Genomic DNA, 19,034 nt, shown 5'->3' with positions numbered 1-19,034 from the left:
TAAAAATTGCACATTGATAGGAGGTTTACAAAAGGTGAATAACTGGCTAATAGAAAAACACATTCCCAGAAAAGAAACAGCCAGTTTGCATTAAGAAACTGGGTGTTTCATATTTAAGATGGTAGTTTTAAATCACATGACTCTGGAAAAACTATTTATAATATTTATTCCCATATTTGTTTTATTTCTATTATTTTTTATTTACACATACAGTGTCTTGCTCCACGGTGAATTTTTTACTATGGAAAATTATAAATCCAGGGACAATAAGACTTAAGCGTAGAATGCATGCCTTAGGTGCTGCACGGTTGAATTCTTATGTGGATTCATATTTTAGCAGATCATGCCAGCAGCATCACTGAATGAAAGGAGCTATTTATCACTAACGTATAAACCATTTACACACCATTCCCCACCTCTATGGTCACTTTTATAACCAATTATTCACAAAATGTGCTATTATTCTTATACGATGCAATATAAGAAAAGATTTTTTTAAAAAGTGTTTGTTACCCAGATTATAATGTAATCAAGACCTCTGAATGCTGCCTTCTTGTAAATGAAAGATCCCTAGTTAATCCTCTACTACACTGACCAACCCAGTATTGGAAAGGATATGTGGCAGTAGGAACTCTTATCCACTAATGTTTGGAATGTAAATTGGCACAAGTACTTTAAGATCAATTCAGTGCTAGCTGGTAAAAATGAAGATCTTCCTACCCCATAAACCAGAAATTTTATTTCTGAATATATGCCTTCAAAAGACTGCTACAAATGTGCATAAGGAAAATTGCTTTACATAATAGAAACAATTTAAATGTCCATTAAAAGGGCAATGGCCACAAATTATGTTCATTATATTTATAAAATGAAATAACATATGCAGTGATTTAAAATAAATGTAATTTTATGTATTATCATGAATTTTTAAAAAATATAATCTTAAGAGAATAAAATTTGTTTTAGAATTATACCTAAAATAATATTTATATAATTCAAAAAACAAGTAATTATCTCTCACTCCATATATTTGCATATATATGCATGTATGTATATGTTTGTATATGTATGTATGTATGTATATAATTTTTAAGATACATACATTTTATAGTAAAGCCAGAGGAAGAATAACCATAAGTCCAGTAAAGTATTTCTGAAGCCAGTTCATCCCAGTCCTTGGTTTTGCCCCAGAACTGTAAGATTATGTCTTATTCCATTTTCCATTCTAGAGAATATTAGTCTTTGCTTTGATTTATAACAGGTGACATTTCTGTTCTGTCACTATATAGATTTAATTGACATTTCTCTCACCTTGTACTGAGAGAAAGCATTTTGATGCGTCTTTCAGACACTAAAATGTAAGTCAAATACTAGCCACTAAATAAAGAGTAAAGTTATGAACATCACTGTAATATTGAATGGACAACTCTTTAGAAACACCTGTGATATGTCCTGAAAATAGTCTATGGGCAGAAGGTAATTGTGCAGCAATTATGGTGCAGTTTGTTTCCATTTCCTTTTGGCTGGAACGGAAGAAAAAGGGGGATATATGAGGCTCCTCTTGTTTCAGGAGGGACAGGACCAGAAAGGCAGATCATCCTGAGTAAATGAGCAAGCCCATGCAGCAGAGCAGCAAACCAGTGGCTCAGGAGAGAGGGATGATGAATAGAGAGTTTCCTGGGAAGAGGCAAAGCCCATTCACCCTATGGTTTCTGATATTCATGTTCAAGTTTCCTGTTTCTTACAGCAATGCCCTCGATGTGATCTCAAACCTTGAGTACTGTGTTAGACATGCCCACCTTGGGTTGGAATCAAGTGAGGGGGCCATAAAAACTGCAGGCTGGTGGCAAAGTGAAACTGATGCTTCTTGAAAAGGTCAAGGGCTTCATGGCACAGAGCCAAGAGGATGGTGTGACCATCTTGAGTAATAAATGGTTGCCCTGGTTCTTCTGGGAAGGCAGCAGGTGTTAGGAGAAGAGCACTGAGTACTATGAAGGTGAAGTTGAATGGCAGCAGCAATAGCAACAGGAGAGAGGCCAGCTTGTGGAGCAGCATCTCCCAGCTGCGTGAACACACAGTGTTAGGACACTTGAAACATGTGAGAGTCCTATTAAACAGAGTTTGTGAGCCTCTCCTTGAGAAAAGCTGAGAAAAACAAAGGAATGAAGGAAAGGGAGATCCCAGGTTGGCAAACACTGAGCCTTTAAAAAGAAAAAAATTATTGGTATTGTCTTTGGCAAGACAGGGAGAGTGCATAAGGGAAGAAAAAGGCATTGACCATACCTCACCAGTAGCATTACCAGGTTCGATGATCTGAAAAGCCTCCACTGCAGATTAAATATTAAAAGATCCCATCAGTCAGTCATATGCCCATGTCATCATAAGCCCAAGTCATATATGGTTGTCCTTGGAGAGTTCACAAATATGTTTAATTCACTAAGATTTTTATTTTTATTCCAAAATTTGTGCTGTGTAGGGCAGTCAAAATTAACTGGTGAATTCTGACCCCATTTCAAAACATCTTGTTTGATAGCAGCATGATTTATATTCCTTTGGGTATATACCCAGTAATGGGATGGCTGGGTCAAATGGTATTTCTAGTTCTAGATCCCTGAGGAATTGCCACAGTGTCTTCCACAATGGTTGAACTAGTTTACAGTCCCACCAACAGTGTAAAAGTGTTCCTATTTCTCCACATCCTCTCAAGCACCTGTTGTTTCCAGACTTTTTAATGATCGCCATTCTAACTGGTGTGAGATGATATCTCATTGTGGTTTTGATTTGCATTTCTCTGATGACCAGTGATGATGAGCATTTTTTCATGTGTCTGTTGGCTGCGTAAATGTCTTCTTTTGAGAAGTGTCTGTTCATATCCTTTGCCCACTTTTTGATGGGGTTGTTTGTTTTTTCTTGTAAATTTGTTTGAGTTCTTCGTAGATTCTGGACATTAGCCCTTTGTCAGATGAGTAGAGTGCAAAAATTTTCTCCCATTCTGTAGGTTGCCTGTTCACTCTGTTGGTAGTTTCTTTTGCTGAGCAAAGACACATGCACACGTATGTTTATTGTGCACTACTCACAATACAAAGACTTGGAACCAACCCAAATGTCCAACAATGATAGACTGGATTAAGAAAATGTGGCACATATACACCATGGAATACTATGCAGCCGTAAAAAATGATGAGTTCATGTCCTTTGTAGGGACATGGATGAAGCTGGAAACCATCATTCTCAGCAAACTATCGCAAGGACAAAAAACCAAACATTGCATGTTCTCACTCACAGGTGGGAATTGAACAATGAGAACACATGGACACAGGAGGGGGAACATCACACACCGGGGCCTGTTGTGGGGTTGGGGGAGAGGGGAGGGATAGCATTAGGAGATATACCTAATGTAAATGATGAGTTAATAGGTGCAGCACACCAACATGGCAGATGTATACATATGTAACAAACCTACATGTTGTGCATATGTACCCTAGAACTTAGAGTATAATAAAAAAAATTTTTTTTAATCTTATTTGATAGTGTTAATAACTTAATTTTTTGTATTAAAGTTTTTCTAAATGCTCATGACAAACATTAGAAAAAAACTTAGGAAACATACAGTTTAATTTAAAAATATTAATCATATTCACACATCTTTTCTGCAAAACAACAACTTAAATAATGGTAGCTTTTTTCAACTCCAAACACTAAGAAAACTACAACAACAAAACCACTCCTCTTTGTCAAATAAGGAAAACTCAAACTTTTGGCAGTCTGCAAACTGTGAGGTTGACTTTATAATTTTTCATCACCAGGTATACCTCCTGAAGCCTTTTAACTATTTTTAGAAAAAGACAGTGTTGCTGATAATGCAATATATCCTGCACGTTCAACCTTTGTGAATCATACCATGTAGGGCAATTGACTTGGTGAGCAAAATCTCCATGGTCACCTGGGCAGCTGCATTTAGAAATAGGAGCTGTCCAGTCAAGGTTACAGCACTTGTTTTCTTTCCTTAGAATTCAATGCAGTTAAATATCATCTGTAAATTTTGATTAGCTTTGCAAGGCTATTGAAGATTTGTATATTCCAATGCCTCTGATTAATCAAATTCAATTAAAAATGAAAATAAAGATTTATTTATATAATAGTAGGGAATATATCCTCTTCTTATTTGTTTTGAGTTGAAGAGATGGAGATAAATCCAACAGAAAAATAACAATAATAATGTTCAAACATTTTCAACGTGTAAAGAATTGTATTTAGAACTGTCAAAAATTTATACAATAGGATGTTTTATCACAGAATCTGGAAAGGAGACTTCTAGAAATTGAGAAATACAGGATATTTCTGATATAAGACTGAATGCAAATGTGTATATTCTAAGAAATACAAAAACAACTTGGTTAAAAAAAAAAAGACTCTTAAAATGAGTGTTGTGTGCTTTCCTTTCTGGTTTTTATTATTTTTAAATTGTTCCTTCAGCCACCAAAGTTATATGATGGTTTCTGAACAGCGTTTACTTTTGTGACAGTTTCATCTCACTCTGTTGTCCAAACTGATAAAGTCCAGAAGTCTAGAAACAGCAAGGGACTCCCTTCCTCTGTTATATGTAAGCCGACAAGAGGCAGACAAACACGTTCTGAAGTTTTGTGCATGCTGCGTTTTCTCTCCTTGCTGCAACAAGAAAAGCCTTTGTTTTCCAACCTGGCAACCTTTGAAGAAGTGACTCAGACATCTTCATGGCCTCTAAAGGTAAGAGTAAATATAACCAACTAAGAATTTTTTCTTATATTAAGACTAAAAATATACAATTGTGGATGTGTTACAACCAGTTAGATTGGTACTTTAAAAGCTGTCATTTGTCACTTTTGAACATTGTGATTTTAAAATTTTAACTCCCAGGAGCATGTTGAGTTACATGTAAAAACACTTTATCTGACAGACTGTAAAAGTTCAGATGTAAACGATGTTTTAGTTATCATGAATACAAACATAGTGAATTAATAAGAAAAGCTGCATAGCAAAGTTTAGAATGGGAATCTTCAATGTTAAACACAAGGACAGGGTGATATTTTAAGTTTAAAAGGATTTGAAGAAAACTTTTCACACATAAGTTAGAAAGTGTTAAAGTGCAATTTAATAATTTTTTTAATTAAAATTTTAAAAATTTATGTGGGTACATAGTAGGTATATATACTTATGGGATGCATGAGATGTCTTCATACAAGCAGGCAATGTGAATTAAGGACATAAAGGGGAATGGGATATCCATCCCATCAAGCATTCAGCCTTTGAGTTACAGACAATCCAGTTACACTCTCTGAGTTTTAATTTCCCATTTGTTATTCAAATTATGTGATATAGCCATTTATTATAAAGAATCTGACGTGTTATTATTGATTCTTAAATGTGATGGGCTAGAAATAAGCATTTCTGAATTATAAAGCAAAAATATCTTGAAATTTCCTTATGGTAAATTAAAGATAGAAAACAAACAGAAAATATCTACTTTAAGCACACAGATCACTTAGCAGACTTTTGGGGAGTAGGACTGATGAGTTTTTTCTCAAATTCCTAAAACTGCAAAAATATAATTACATTATCTTACTTTAAAGAAGGTCTAAAAAGACAAGAGATGTAGTTGTTTTTAAAGTAAGTTGCAATCTCACTAAAAACACCTGTGAAACTGTGTAAGAAATAAAATTATAATGTGCTTTCATTTCATTGTCAGAATGAACCATTAAAGCCTAGGCTATAATGAAAAGTTTTAGCATGAAGAATTATAATTAGTATAATTGGTGAAAACCTTTTAAATTAATTACAAATAGGATAATAGGGCCCATCAATTTGTAATATCCTAAATTAGTGATCCATTCAAACAAATGTGTATGCTTACTTGCTTCGTTTATCAAAACACACTTTTGGTCACTATTTAATATGGAACAAATGAGATAATCTTTCCATTTTTTATCAATCTTTAATGTAGACCAGTCCCTCAGTCCCTCAGAATCACTGAGAAAGCTCACACAAATTGTAAAACATAGATGTGATATCGCAAAATCATGAATTTAATGTATGTGTCATTTTTTTCTATCTGAAGACAAATAAACAAAAAACCTTGACAAATATTTCCTTTCATTTAAGGCTGATACTACCATTTAGTCCAAAATACTTCATCACTTTATAAAATAAGAGTTACAGCAATACTGTAGACTGTAAGGTAAAGAGTTGCAGAGTGTATAAAATATTTATAAGCTAGTTATACATTTTTAAAAGAGTAGATAGAAATTCAAAGCCAGTACGAAATTCAAAGGAGTTCCTTCTTCATCTGGTTGTCTGAGTCTTTGAAGAAACTTGTGACTGGAAAGTAATATTATGTCAAAATATGATTAATCTAACAGGAAGCAGTGATATTCCATAATGATAAAGACCCAAGTCTAAACTTAGAAGCAAAACTTCGGGTGGAAAACTGACTCTCCTTCTGCAACTGGCTCAAAATATTTAATGCATGGAAGGATAAAACACCTATTAGAGACTTCATACTACCTAGGAGAATATAAGTGATAACGAAGCTTTCTTGTGAATTAGATATCTTGTTTAAGAGGGCAAGTCAAATTATCACCATTATCTAAGTAAAACATTTTTGTGGATAGTTTTCTTCAACTGTATATAAAGACATTATTTATAACATCATGTTTTCTTGTCCAGTAACTATATTGGCAATTAGCATTTTCCCAGGGAATGCAGACTAATTGTACATTTCACACATTTCATAGGCAGATCAATCAGCACTACTAAAGCAAAAGACAGTCTAAATACCGGGTGCCATTAAAACTGAAGAGACATTTGTGTGATCTGGAGCATCCTGGCTTAGTAGAAATTAACACAATTTAAGAGCAAGTTGCTCTCAAACAGGGTGATCTGAACTGAGCAAGAGCTGTCTCCAAAGGTTGCTTCAATGTGAACTAAAATCCCAGAAGAAGCAGCTAGTGATCTCAGAATAGTGATGTCTCTCAACAGTCTCAGGCAGAGACTCATTCACACTCTACTCCTAAATAAAGACTTTGGACACAATATCCTCTGAGCTCCAAGTACATTAATGCTTCTGGACCTGCTGTGAAGTCTAAGGCCCTCTAGGCCTCGGTAAGAATGTACAACTACTTGCCAAACCCTCCATAACCTACTGCATTTTGTTACAGCAAACATAATTTACAAGATAAAATTGGGGTAATTTGTGAATCCCTTTAACAATTAAGTTTACAATGAGAGAGAATCTAAAAATCTTATACCAGCTATTGTTGGAAATTAATCCCTACACATGGTTTTTAATTGAGAGATAATATGTGCAGTGAAGTACAGAGAGCACAAAACCTAGGCTCCATGATTTTTAAAATAAGGACCCATTCATGACAACCACCAAGATCAAGATATAGACATTTCTAGATTCTATAATGTTCTCTTTCTAGCCAATAGCCATGCATCCTCCCTTTCCCAAGATGGACCACTATTCTGGACTTTATCATTGTGAACTAGTTTTCCTTAGATCATAATTTTGCCTCTATGTTTTTCTGAAAGTGACAATGGTACATTTTGCACTAATGCTAAAGAAATAATGTTTATTGCCTTTTAATATTTTTGCATCGTTATTGTTATATTAATGGCCATTAGCTCTTCTCCCAAATCTGACATAGTGTTACATAGTCTTTCTCTGGGTTTACTTCCTAGGATCCTATTGAGAAGCCATTCTCAAGAGCAGGGGGAGGTCTAAGGCCTATATCCTTTGTATCTGACCCAGATGTGTGAGAAGTTCAGGATGGGGGTACTTGCGGAAACCAAACTGCTATAGTATTATCAGTAGGAAGCTGTATTTTAGTGGGGCCATTTGACAAGTTATTCCATTTGGTCCTAACCATAAAGCATGTCTACATTCTAAATATCACAGACCAGTACAAACTTAATAGCCCTACACTAATAATAATAAACTCAGTTTATTCTTACAACCTTAAGGTTAAATAAATAAATGAATGAATTTACTTCATGAATAAATAAATGAATGAATGAATGCAGAATATGCTTGAGTTTTCTTAATGATGAGAAATTTACTATCACCAAAGGAAACCCAATTCATTTTTAGAATTTATTTTTCACAGATTTAAAAGATAAAGATATTTCTTCACCTCCCCCCCAGCCCCACACACAAACATTCATGAATTTGAGAGTCATTGCTGAAGTGAGAACATTGTAATTTGCTGCTAATCATATGGATTCCGCTTCAATTTTGGTATATGAGTAATGAGAATACTTATTCAAATCTTTGTGTAGCTGTTATAAATTTCCTACTTGTTGTCAATGCAGAAGCAATTTCCTTGCCCTTCTCTTTTATATGTCTTTAGGACAATCTGATTTACTTGTCTTCATAATGGCCCTTCTCATCTTTGAAAATACCTGTCACAAACCTTGCTTCACATCTATACCCAATCTAAAACAGCATAATGTGGATAAACTAACTGAATGCACTTGTGAAAGCTCTAACACTTTGTCGATTACTAAACATGAGAAGTAAAAACACTGATATTCTTTGAAAAAAAAATGATATCTAATGAGAGAGCTATCCAAGTGGTAGTTATGTGAGAAGAAAAAAATAGTAGAAAGGCTATCATTTATATTTTTAAACAAAACAACTTTTGCATATATCACCTTATTAGGGGTTATACATAAAATTACACAGAGTAATGCAAAGTAAATAACAAACCCCGAAATTTCAAAATAAAAGATGATTAAAATGGTAACATATTTACCTGGCAATAATATAGAAAACAGATGTCTTCTCTAAAAATTTTAGTCAAACTTTATAGAATTCTTTGATAATGATATCTTTTATATTTTGTAATATTGGGTGAGCTACAAAAGGATGCATAGCTTCAAACTATTATTGGTTATATAAATATAGACTTATACAAATATAAATATATAAAAATAAGTATATATATAAATATATAGACATATATTACTGCATATCTATTCAAGTAACATCGATTTATATGTATATACCTATATATAGTTATATAATATATAATTTATATACATATAAAGTAACCGATAATTACTCTCCACATTTTGGTTCATATATGTATATAATATATAATTTATGTATGCATATAAATATATATGCAGTAAGTATATATATGCAAGTAATTATATATATACAGATACATATACACATATGCATATTTTTTTCTAAAGTCTTTTATTTTGGCTAAATTCAACTTTTTCTCACAACTACTACCAGCAGTCTTCTGCGTTTCTTTTTTTCTAACTTAGGGGACAAGTAATAATGGCAGTGAGTAGTGAAAAGAAGGAAAAGGGCATTAAAATGAGAGGCAGGAGATAAACTATCCTATCAATCAAGAAGTAACAAATACTTTAAGAAGGACTGAATAAAATGGCCTAAATTTAAATATGGATTGGGATTTCCATTCTCTTGCAGATGCCCAGAACCAAAGAAGAGATCTGACTGGTTTTCTTCCTGGAGCTCCAGACCCAGACCAAAGCCTTCCTGCCTCTTCCAATCCAGGGAACCAAGCATGGCAGCTGAGTCTCCCTCTGCCAAGCAGTTTCCTGCCAACAGTCAGTCTCCCTCCCGGTCTAGAATATTTAAGCCAGGTGTTTTTATCTTTCTATTACTACAGATATGGTCTACCCTTAAAATTAATACAAACTTTCTTTCTGGCTTTTCAATCAAGGTTGAAAGAATTTAACCAATAATTTATTGAAATGAAAAAAGCATTATAAATCATAAAATTATAAAATATTAACTTTATTTATTTCTACTATTTTTAAAAGTGTATCTTATTACTACTTTTATCTTCCTTATTTATTTGACAGAATGATGAGACTAAATATTTTTGATGGAGCTGTTTAGCATATTTATCCACTTGTTCATTGTTCAAGGTGTCAGTAAATTTTTGCTCAAGAAATTGTCTAGTATGCCAGGCACGGTGGCTCACGCCTGTAATCCCAGCATTTTGGGAGCCCATGGCATGTGGATAAGCCAGGAGTTCCAGACCAGGCTGCGCAACATGATAAAACCCTGTCTCTATAAAAATTATCAGGGCATGGTGACATTTGCCTGTGGTCCTAGCTACTCGGGATGCTGAGGTGGGAGGATCACCTGAGCCCAGGAAGGTCAAGGCTACAATGAGCTGTGATCTCACCATTGCACTCCAGACTGGGTGACAGAGAGAGACTTGCCTTGGAAAAAAAAAGAAAAGAAAAGAAAAGAAATTTTCTAACATACCTAGTCATCTACAGCTATTTATTTAAAGAATATTTGTCGAGTGCTTGCTATACTAGAGACATATAAAAAGCACGAAACCTAGCCCCTCTTACCCAAAAGTTCTGCAACCTAATTGGCAAGACAAAAAAAAAAAGTTAATGCAATGTGCAAGCCTGTGTACAAATGACTGATAAACACACTATTGTAATTTGTGCAGGTGTATAGAGGAGAGAGAGGTTGTTAAGGATCAAAGTACTAGAGAGACTTCAACAATGAGCTGAGTTCAATGTCTTCAACTGAATCTCAAAAGGAGGACACAAATCCAAGAGAAAGCGGTTATAAAGTGAACATTGTCTGCTGATACCACTGCATCTCCAGGCCAATTTGCTTAAAAGAGCATATTGCTATTGGGTATAGTCACTGTTCTAGTCATTGTAGAGTAGGCAGGATTCAAGCCTTATAATAAATCAATCAAAATATCACTATCTGAATTTTATGGCATATAAAATTCAGCTATTGCTATTCATGTATGTATATTATTGTTGCTTTTGTATTTTATCCTAAAAAGGATTAGAAGTACAATTACACTAATATTGAGATGTCAGCACATCTGCTGCAATTTTCAGCTTGTTTGGCATTCTTTCAAACTATAAAGTCTATCTCCTTTATCAAAATCAAATCTCTGTGTTAATTCCCTTAAGGTACAAGAGATTTCTGTTATGCCTGATAGGGTTTAAGCTGCACGCAGCATATGTTCCTGGGAAAATGTTTATAATTGCAGATGCCTTCTCCAGAAACCCACTGGCAGACAAATGTACTTTAGAGACTGGAGAGCTCAGGGAGATATGTAAAAGAGCTGGAAACGCAAACCTACCATCTTCCATCTGCAGAAAGGATCAGCTGTAATAGCTGACTAGAGTTGATTAACTGCTGCAAGCTGTTTGGGAATGTTGTCAGACAAGGTTTTGCCAAGTATAAAAGTGATATACCAGTGCCAGAGGGCTGAGGTTTGATGATCACATATGGTCATCACATATTCTTCTTCCATTCATGAATGATGACACACCCGGAGCCAGATGCTTGACATGAATACATTTTTGTTGTGTTCAATAAGTAGAGATATGAGCCCATTGGCTTTGGTTCTAAAATGGAATAAATTTTCCAAAAATATACCTTTGTTAATCGTTCCAAGAAAAGAAAAATATGCCACCAATTGTTGAATATTCTACTTCTAAAGGGAAAGGTAATTTCCTCACTTTATACTAAAAGAACATTTATTTACTTTACTTTAAAGCAGTGCACATATAAAAGGATGAATGAGCACTTCCAAACTGTTATGCCATGAGTCTGGAAGAGACACAATATAAAATGAATTTTTAGACGCCAACTTTTCCCTAAAAGCCACAAAAATCAAACAAAAGAATGAACATTTGGAAATAGTACATTAATCAATGAATAAACAGGAAATATACAATTAATATGTTCTAAATTTAAAAATTTAAATAAAATATTTTAACATCTATTCTCTTTTAATCAAGTCCATCCAATTACTATTGAGAATCTTGTTTCCATGAACAATTTGAAAATATACATATATGAGTGTTTAGCTATATAATGTACATTAAATCTAAGAGTAAAATCAATAAATTCTTTCCAAATTAGATTTACATGTTCATACAGTCAATAACATTTTACTGTATAGTGTCAAAGAATAATTATTATAATTTAGTCACCTATACATAAGAGTAATGAGTTAAAGTCTACAAAACATGTAAATATCCAATTTATTTTGAAATACATATATCAAATGGAATCATTGATACCTGTCAACTTGATTTTTTAAAAATTAATTATTAAGCCATACATCTAATCCTCTCATTGTATTTTCATTTCTACAGCTTTCATACTTAAGGAGTTAAGTTTTACTTGCCATGACACCTAAATGTATAATTCAATCTGTTTAAAGTTTCCAAAATTGCTAGTCTATCAATGAATAGAAAAAGAATGGAAAATGCCCCTTTGGGCCATAGTTTGTAAGTGGCTATGTGCTATTTAAGGAAAACTACAAGAACAACCTAAAACAAACAACTCCCTTAAATCCAGGAGATTTTTTCACAGAGAGAGCAAATCAAATGTTATTACAGAGGATGGGGAGGGTATAAGAGTAAAGAAAATAGGAAAGGTACTCAAGTTTCATATCGTCACTTAAGACTTATTTCCCTTAAATTTAGCGTAGTGATGTCAGTAAAGAAACAGAATAGAATGCATGTCAGAATTGATGTCCATTTACGAGTTCTGTGATGGTGGGCAAATTACTTAATCTCTGTGGGCTTGTTTCCTCACATTTAAAATTAATGATATTTATCTCTCTGAGTTTTTGTGAGGATTAAATCAGATGCTGTCTAAACATCTAGCACAGTGACTACCTTATGGTAGTTATTCAATTAAAAAAAACTGTTATTGTTGGATATTAGAGAGGTACTACTTTTTCATTGTCAGGTGGACTTCAATTAATAGTTTCTAAATTTCAATACTAGAACTTGATTCATGACAACAGTATTCAAAGTACCTAAACTCCCACTTTATTCTTGATCACACAGATCTCCATTTCTAAGTTACTTTTGCTTAGATCAACTACTAAATAATAACGTATATCCTTGTTGAGGCTTACCACTCCGTTTTCCTCAGAAGATAACAGAACTAATGCAGTACACTACTAAAGACTTGGTCTAGTATTTTTTTTCTAATAAAAGCTTTCTCATTATTGTTAATTTAGGTTTTAGAATATCTTAGATCATAAATTATTTTTGGAAAAATATTTTTGTGAATCTTAAAAAAGAGGCCACACATATTATTTTATCAATAATAAGGTTTAAATAGAGAAAATGATATTAGTTTTACCTTCACCTTAGGACATACAAGGAGAATGAGGGAAATCATGTAGCTTCAAATGTTCTGAGATTGTGTTGTCCAATCAATACCAAATTTTAGTAATGACTAGTTAGTTTAATAGTTACTGGTGAGTTTATTAATGCGAAGGGAGAATATGGTGAAGAAAATTTTAAGGTGAAAGGAAAAATGAAGCGTTAGAAAATACAATGATCAGCAGCATATTTAGTGTTCATGCTTTTGCATTACTGGATCTTCAAGTACTGAATATCAGATTGAAAATAAACACAAATAGGCCAGGCACAGTGGCTCATACCTGTAATGCCAGCATTTTGGGAGGCTGAAGTGGGTGGATCACTTGAGGCCAGGAATTTGAGACCAGCATGGCCAACATGGCAAAACCCTGTGTGTCTACTAAAAATACGAAAATTAGCCGAGCATGGTGGCGTGCACCTGTAATCCCAACTGCTCAGGTGGCTGAGGCACGAGAATTGCTTGAACCTAGGAGGTGGAGGTTGCAGTGAGCCAAGATGGTGCCACTGCACTCCAGCCTGGGCCACAAAGCTGAACTCTGTCTCAAAAAATAAAAATAAAATAAACACAAATAAATTTCTTTATAAGAACATAACTTTCATATTTCCTTTAAAAAGCAATTTGCATTACAGATTTTTTAATTTAATCATCATTTCTCAATTATCTGTGGATACTTTATCTCTGTAAATTAACTTTATTTTTAATTATATAAGTCAAATCTTGTAATGTATTTAGTGCCATAACATTTATTTGACTTAAATTGGTATTTTGTTGGCATCCACAGGAACTCATTTTTATTTTTAGTCCAAAGGAAAGTGTGAATGAGAGAAAAATGTATACAATAACCTTTCAGGTTTAACAAATATATTCCATCACTGAAAGATATGAGTTGCAGTTTGACAGAGTGATAGTAGACGTAGGCAGAGGTTAAGAGGAGAGGCCAGGCATTCAAATCATTATTGTGTTGTTTCATGTCTTCTAAAAAAATTGAGTTGTAAAACATCTTAAACATTATAATTCAGAGATTGTTTAAAAATCTTCACAAACTCTTGTTTTCAAGATCTACTCTAATTTTCTCATTATTGCGGAGTTAACACAGAGTTAGTTCTGTCTCAGCCTCCTTTTTCTTTCTTTTTCTTTTTTTTAATTGAGACAGAGTCTCCCTCTGGGGACTAGGCTGGAGTGTACTGTGCACCACAACCTCGACCTCCCAGGATCAAGCTATCCTCCCACCTCCACCTCTCTCCTGTGTAGCTGGGACTAGAGGCGCACGCCACTACAGCCAGCTAATTTTTGTAAAGACAGGGGTTTGCCATTTTGCACAGACTGGTCTCGAACTCCTGGGCTCAAGCAATCTGCCTACCTTGACCTCCAGAAGTACTGGATTTATAGGCATGAGCCACTGCGCCCAGCCCCGTTGCTATTCTTATTCTTGCTCAATGCTGCCTTGGAATTTTCACGGTTCTTCTAAATTTTTCTTTAAATTAAAAAAAAAATTACGTTCTTTTGCATTGTAAAATGTGAGATATTTTCAACTGTTTTCCTAATAGAAAGCATGAAAATCACTAATTTTATGTAATATAGTAAATAGGGTAATAGTAGTATCTCCAAAGGTTTTCGGTGTGATGTTAATACTTTTTATTTCCTTTTATGTCATCCTTTACAGTTAGACCTGATAATTATACACCAGCAGGTGGAGCTGCTTGGAAGTAAGTGCATTATATATATTACATATTTATTAAAACTATTGAAAATATTTTAGTTTTCAGAAGTTTCTTTGCATCTAAATATGTTATAAATGAGAAAGTTAAATGTGTAGAATAGAATTAGATCAAAAAGAGGACTAGGTCTTTTTTCAATTAAAAGCTGAAAGTAAAATTATTAGTCTTATTTAGATAAAATAGAAGCATAAAACTCTGAATCTTTGGTGATATTGCCATTCAAATTCTGACATTACATATACTTTAAAATAGTAAAAGGTATTTGATCATTTCCGTGGATGCTAATCATTTAAGTTTCCTAATAATTTCAAAAATGGAAGTCAAGGTTTTGACTAAATGAGTGATTTACCAAATAGGCAAATTATTTAAGAATCTACAAATTTACAAGCATGACTAACTGGATTCAAATTACTTGAGTATTTTCTGGGTTTAGTGCTCTATATTATGCCTAAATATATATAAAAATTGAAATAGCAGGATAGCATACACCTTTAGATATATTACCAGACAAATATTTTAGACAAAATCACTATTATCACCATGAGTTGTCCCAATAGTTCTATAACAATAATATAATTATTTTTTGAGCTATAAATTATTCTTTAAAGCATTTGTCCTTTAGTGAAAAGGTACACTACATGTTCTCAAGTAGGTCATATATCTGGAATAAACATTAATTAATTATATAGCTTTATTCTCACCATTTACTTTTATTTCCATAGCTAAGTCCTAAAAATTTAGAGCATCGAAATAAATTTGTGTGAAGAAGATACCATATATTTAATAATTGATCAGACACTGTATTCTTTTAATAACATCTCCCCTTTATTTAAAGTTATCAATACTAAGGAAAAAAATGTTTTTATAATTTTTTGTTGTTGTTCCATTAGTGATACTTGGTACCGAGACCTCCAACAAATATGAGATTAAAAACAGTTTGGGACAAAGAATTTACTTTGCAGAGGAGGAAAGCATCTGCTTCAATCGTACTTTCTGTTCCACTCTGCGATCTTGCACCCTGAGGATCACAGATAACTCAGGTCGAGAGGTCATTACAGTGAACAGGCCCTTGAGATGTAACAGCTGCTGGTGCCCTTGCTACCTACAAGAGGTTAGTTACTGGCTCTGGTTGTCTTTTTTGATTTTTAAGATTAGCATTTGTTTCTTTAAAAGGAATTCATCTGGAGCAATGAGGCAATTAACCTGCCAGTTGTTTTAATTATTAATAGTATGTTGCTCCTTTAGGATCAGATCAGCTTGAGGACTTGGTAATTCACTAAACTTTTTTCTTATGGTGGCTTTCATGATATAAACTGTTGAAGACAGCTCATGCATCATGTAAATAAGATAGACCTCTGGAATCTCTATAGTACTCATGTAATCGTAATGTCTACAGGTTCCACCATTGGGCATATACACCCTTTGTCTTCTCCAACTGGAGCAAAGTCCAGGAAATGCTAAGTGATATTAAACTCCTCTAAGGTATCCTCTTGGATAGGTATTATTATTTAGTATGGAATCTCACAATGCATTTACCCATTTATGACAAAGCCCAAGGTTTGGCAAGACAATGTTATTGTCCTACAGGGAATAATTCAATTATTTTATTTTAATATATAATAGATTTACATTATTATTTAGTACACCTGTAATAATAACTTTCATTGACTTATGCAGTTAAATTGACACAGAACTTTTACTTACTTTACTAGCTTTGATACCATGATATTCTACTCATGAGCAAGAATAGAATCATGAGATCTCTAGGAGCTAGAAATAATTACTCTCTACATTTGGCAGTCAAGGAAGGAGAGTGGAGGTGGCTACCTATGACTATACATTCAAGAAATCAGGAAATATTATAGATGGGACTTGAGCCAGGTGTCCTAATTTAAGCCCAACCTTCTCTGTTAGAACCTGTGGATAAGTACTGGCCTTAGGGTGATGGGAAAATATTAATATGGAAGATGGTTATTTAGGGAAGTTTCTAATAACATATATCAAAGCTAATTCTCCAACTATTTTTAGGTAAGCATCTGACTAAGTGATAAAATGATTGAAGTGCTCGTGCATGGAGCCCAAGAATTTCCATCCGTCTACTGAGGATATTTAATATTAATATGCCCCAAGAGAGTGTAGTCATTATGATCACAGAAAAATGCTCATTTAAAAATTTTTGATAATTAACTTTTTCTTTAATGGTAGTCCAGGGTCATAAATTAAACATAATATATATCTTGATACCTATTAGTAACTTTTTAAAAAATTTGATCAATAGCAAATTAATAACTTTAAAAGTGATCCCAGAGCAAATCTATATTAATTCTAAGCAGTCTAGTTGAAATCACTTTTATCTATCCAAGAACATTATAGACATATGCATAAGACTATGAACTTAATAAGAAAAGTCAAAATGAGATCAGATGATGGCGATGTCTTGGTTTAAAAGCAAACATTTAAAAAATTTGTACCCACCCCCAATTTATTTTACAAAATATTTGATTGGGTTACATAAATATGTAAAGGTAATGGAGTCAAATGCTAAAGTAATGCCGGATAATGCAAAAATCCAACTACTAGTCTCGAACACTTTGGAAGCCACGAACCAGCAATCAGACTGGTGTTTAATGACTATAACTCTGCAAGAAGCATTTGTTTTTAATTAAATATAGATAATCTGGGAGCTTATAATCTGAGAGAAAAAAATATGAATACTCAATAATTGATAAAGGAGACTTAAAATAGATGTGTGTTGTGGCTACAATTAAAAGGAGTAGATATGAGTAACCACATAGGAACAGCTTCAGTGGTTGACCAATGGTTGTACTTGGGATAACATGGCAAAGAAGCCACTGTCCTAGGGTCAGAAGATAGTCGTGGGGTAGATTCTCTTTAGGGAAATAAGACATAGACTTTTAGTGCACAGTGCTAAACGTATGTTTATACAGTGAATTTCTTTGTTGTCTGTAAAATATTTTATAAAATCTGTATCCTTAGAAGCAGGTATTTAGAATGATTTGTAGAATATCGAAATAATTTTATAACAGTATATTGTTTACAGGTAAATTGACATTATAGTAAAATTAAAATATGATAACCAAAAAAATCTTATTTTATCATTATCTCTTCTTACAGTTAGAAATCCAAGCCCCTCCTGGTACTATAGTTGGTTACGTTACGCAGAAGTGGGACCCCTTTCTGCCTAAATTCACAATCCAAAATGCAAACAAAGAAGATATTTTGAAAATTGTTGGTCCTTGTGTGACATGTGGCTGTTTTGGCGATGTGGATTTTGAGGTACAATTGACAAAATGAAAGAAGTTTTCATTTAGGTCCTGATTTTTTTTGCAACATAATTCAATTTTTTTTATGTTCAAATTAATTTCATTTAAAATAAGTTCAGAAAATGACATATTTGTAATATAATGTAATCAGCCCATATTGTACATGCTAAGAATAGGAATATGTAAATCCAGAGATATAAAGTCCAAGGATTTTTTAAAAATAATATTACAAAATTTATCACCTTGGCCATCATATCTGTCATAGACCAGTGTAAGTATTATCCAAAATAATTTTAATAAATTTTACTATAATAAAAGCATGTTTAGCTAAATATAATTCTATGTGTTTCATGGACAAAGCTACTATATCTCTTTGATTAGAATAGTAAATGTGTTGCTATTTTAATGTGTCCAAGACTTTGAACATCAAAAATTTTTGGACACATAGCTTTGCCTTTTTAAGATAACCAATATTTCCTGATTTTGAAAATTAGCACTTCATTCTTGTTTCAGTATGTTTTATTTATGTAGAATCACAGGACACATGGCATAAAGCCAATATATATAGTTTAGAATCACCTAAATTATGTACCTTCTTTCCTATGGCCCTTGAGATCACATATCCCAGTTTAGATCTCATTTCAGCAGCACGTTACATTAAAACAGCATTAACTCAAAAGCTGTGTTTCTAAGACTTGCTAAGTTAGTTTTGTAAAAAAAATAAAAATAAAAAATAAAAAATAAAAACTTATTCTCGTATTTGTATAAATTGAATATTTAAAAAATAGAAAGTTGTAAATTTGATCTGTAGCAATATAAATATCTTAACAGGTTGTC

At 33.3% G+C, this 19,034-nt stretch overlaps 1 protein-coding gene across 1 annotated transcript in view; it reads left to right on the top strand.

Moving 5' to 3' along the window:
- Positions 1-4,529: 4,529 nt before the first annotated feature.
- The window catches only part of PLSCR5 (phospholipid scramblase family member 5), a 28,816-nt gene continuing 14,311 nt past the window's right edge, over positions 4,530-19,034 (top strand). The window contains exons 1-5 of the mRNA XM_003826496.7: positions 4,530-4,746; positions 9,482-9,621; positions 14,859-14,901; positions 15,804-16,024; positions 18,049-18,210. Coding sequence (XP_003826544.1) covers positions 4,734-4,746; positions 9,482-9,621; positions 14,859-14,901; positions 15,804-16,024; positions 18,049-18,210 — 579 coding nt within the window. The 5' untranslated portion in view covers positions 4,530-4,733. The remainder of the gene's footprint in view (positions 4,747-9,481; positions 9,622-14,858; positions 14,902-15,803; positions 16,025-18,048; positions 18,211-19,034) is intronic.

The sequence above is a fragment of the Pan paniscus genome, chromosome 2, assembly GCF_029289425.2.
Source record: "Pan paniscus chromosome 2, NHGRI_mPanPan1-v2.0_pri, whole genome shotgun sequence".
Taxonomy (NCBI): domain Eukaryota; kingdom Metazoa; phylum Chordata; class Mammalia; order Primates; family Hominidae; genus Pan; species Pan paniscus.
This window is presented reverse-complemented; position numbering and strand designations above follow the sequence as displayed.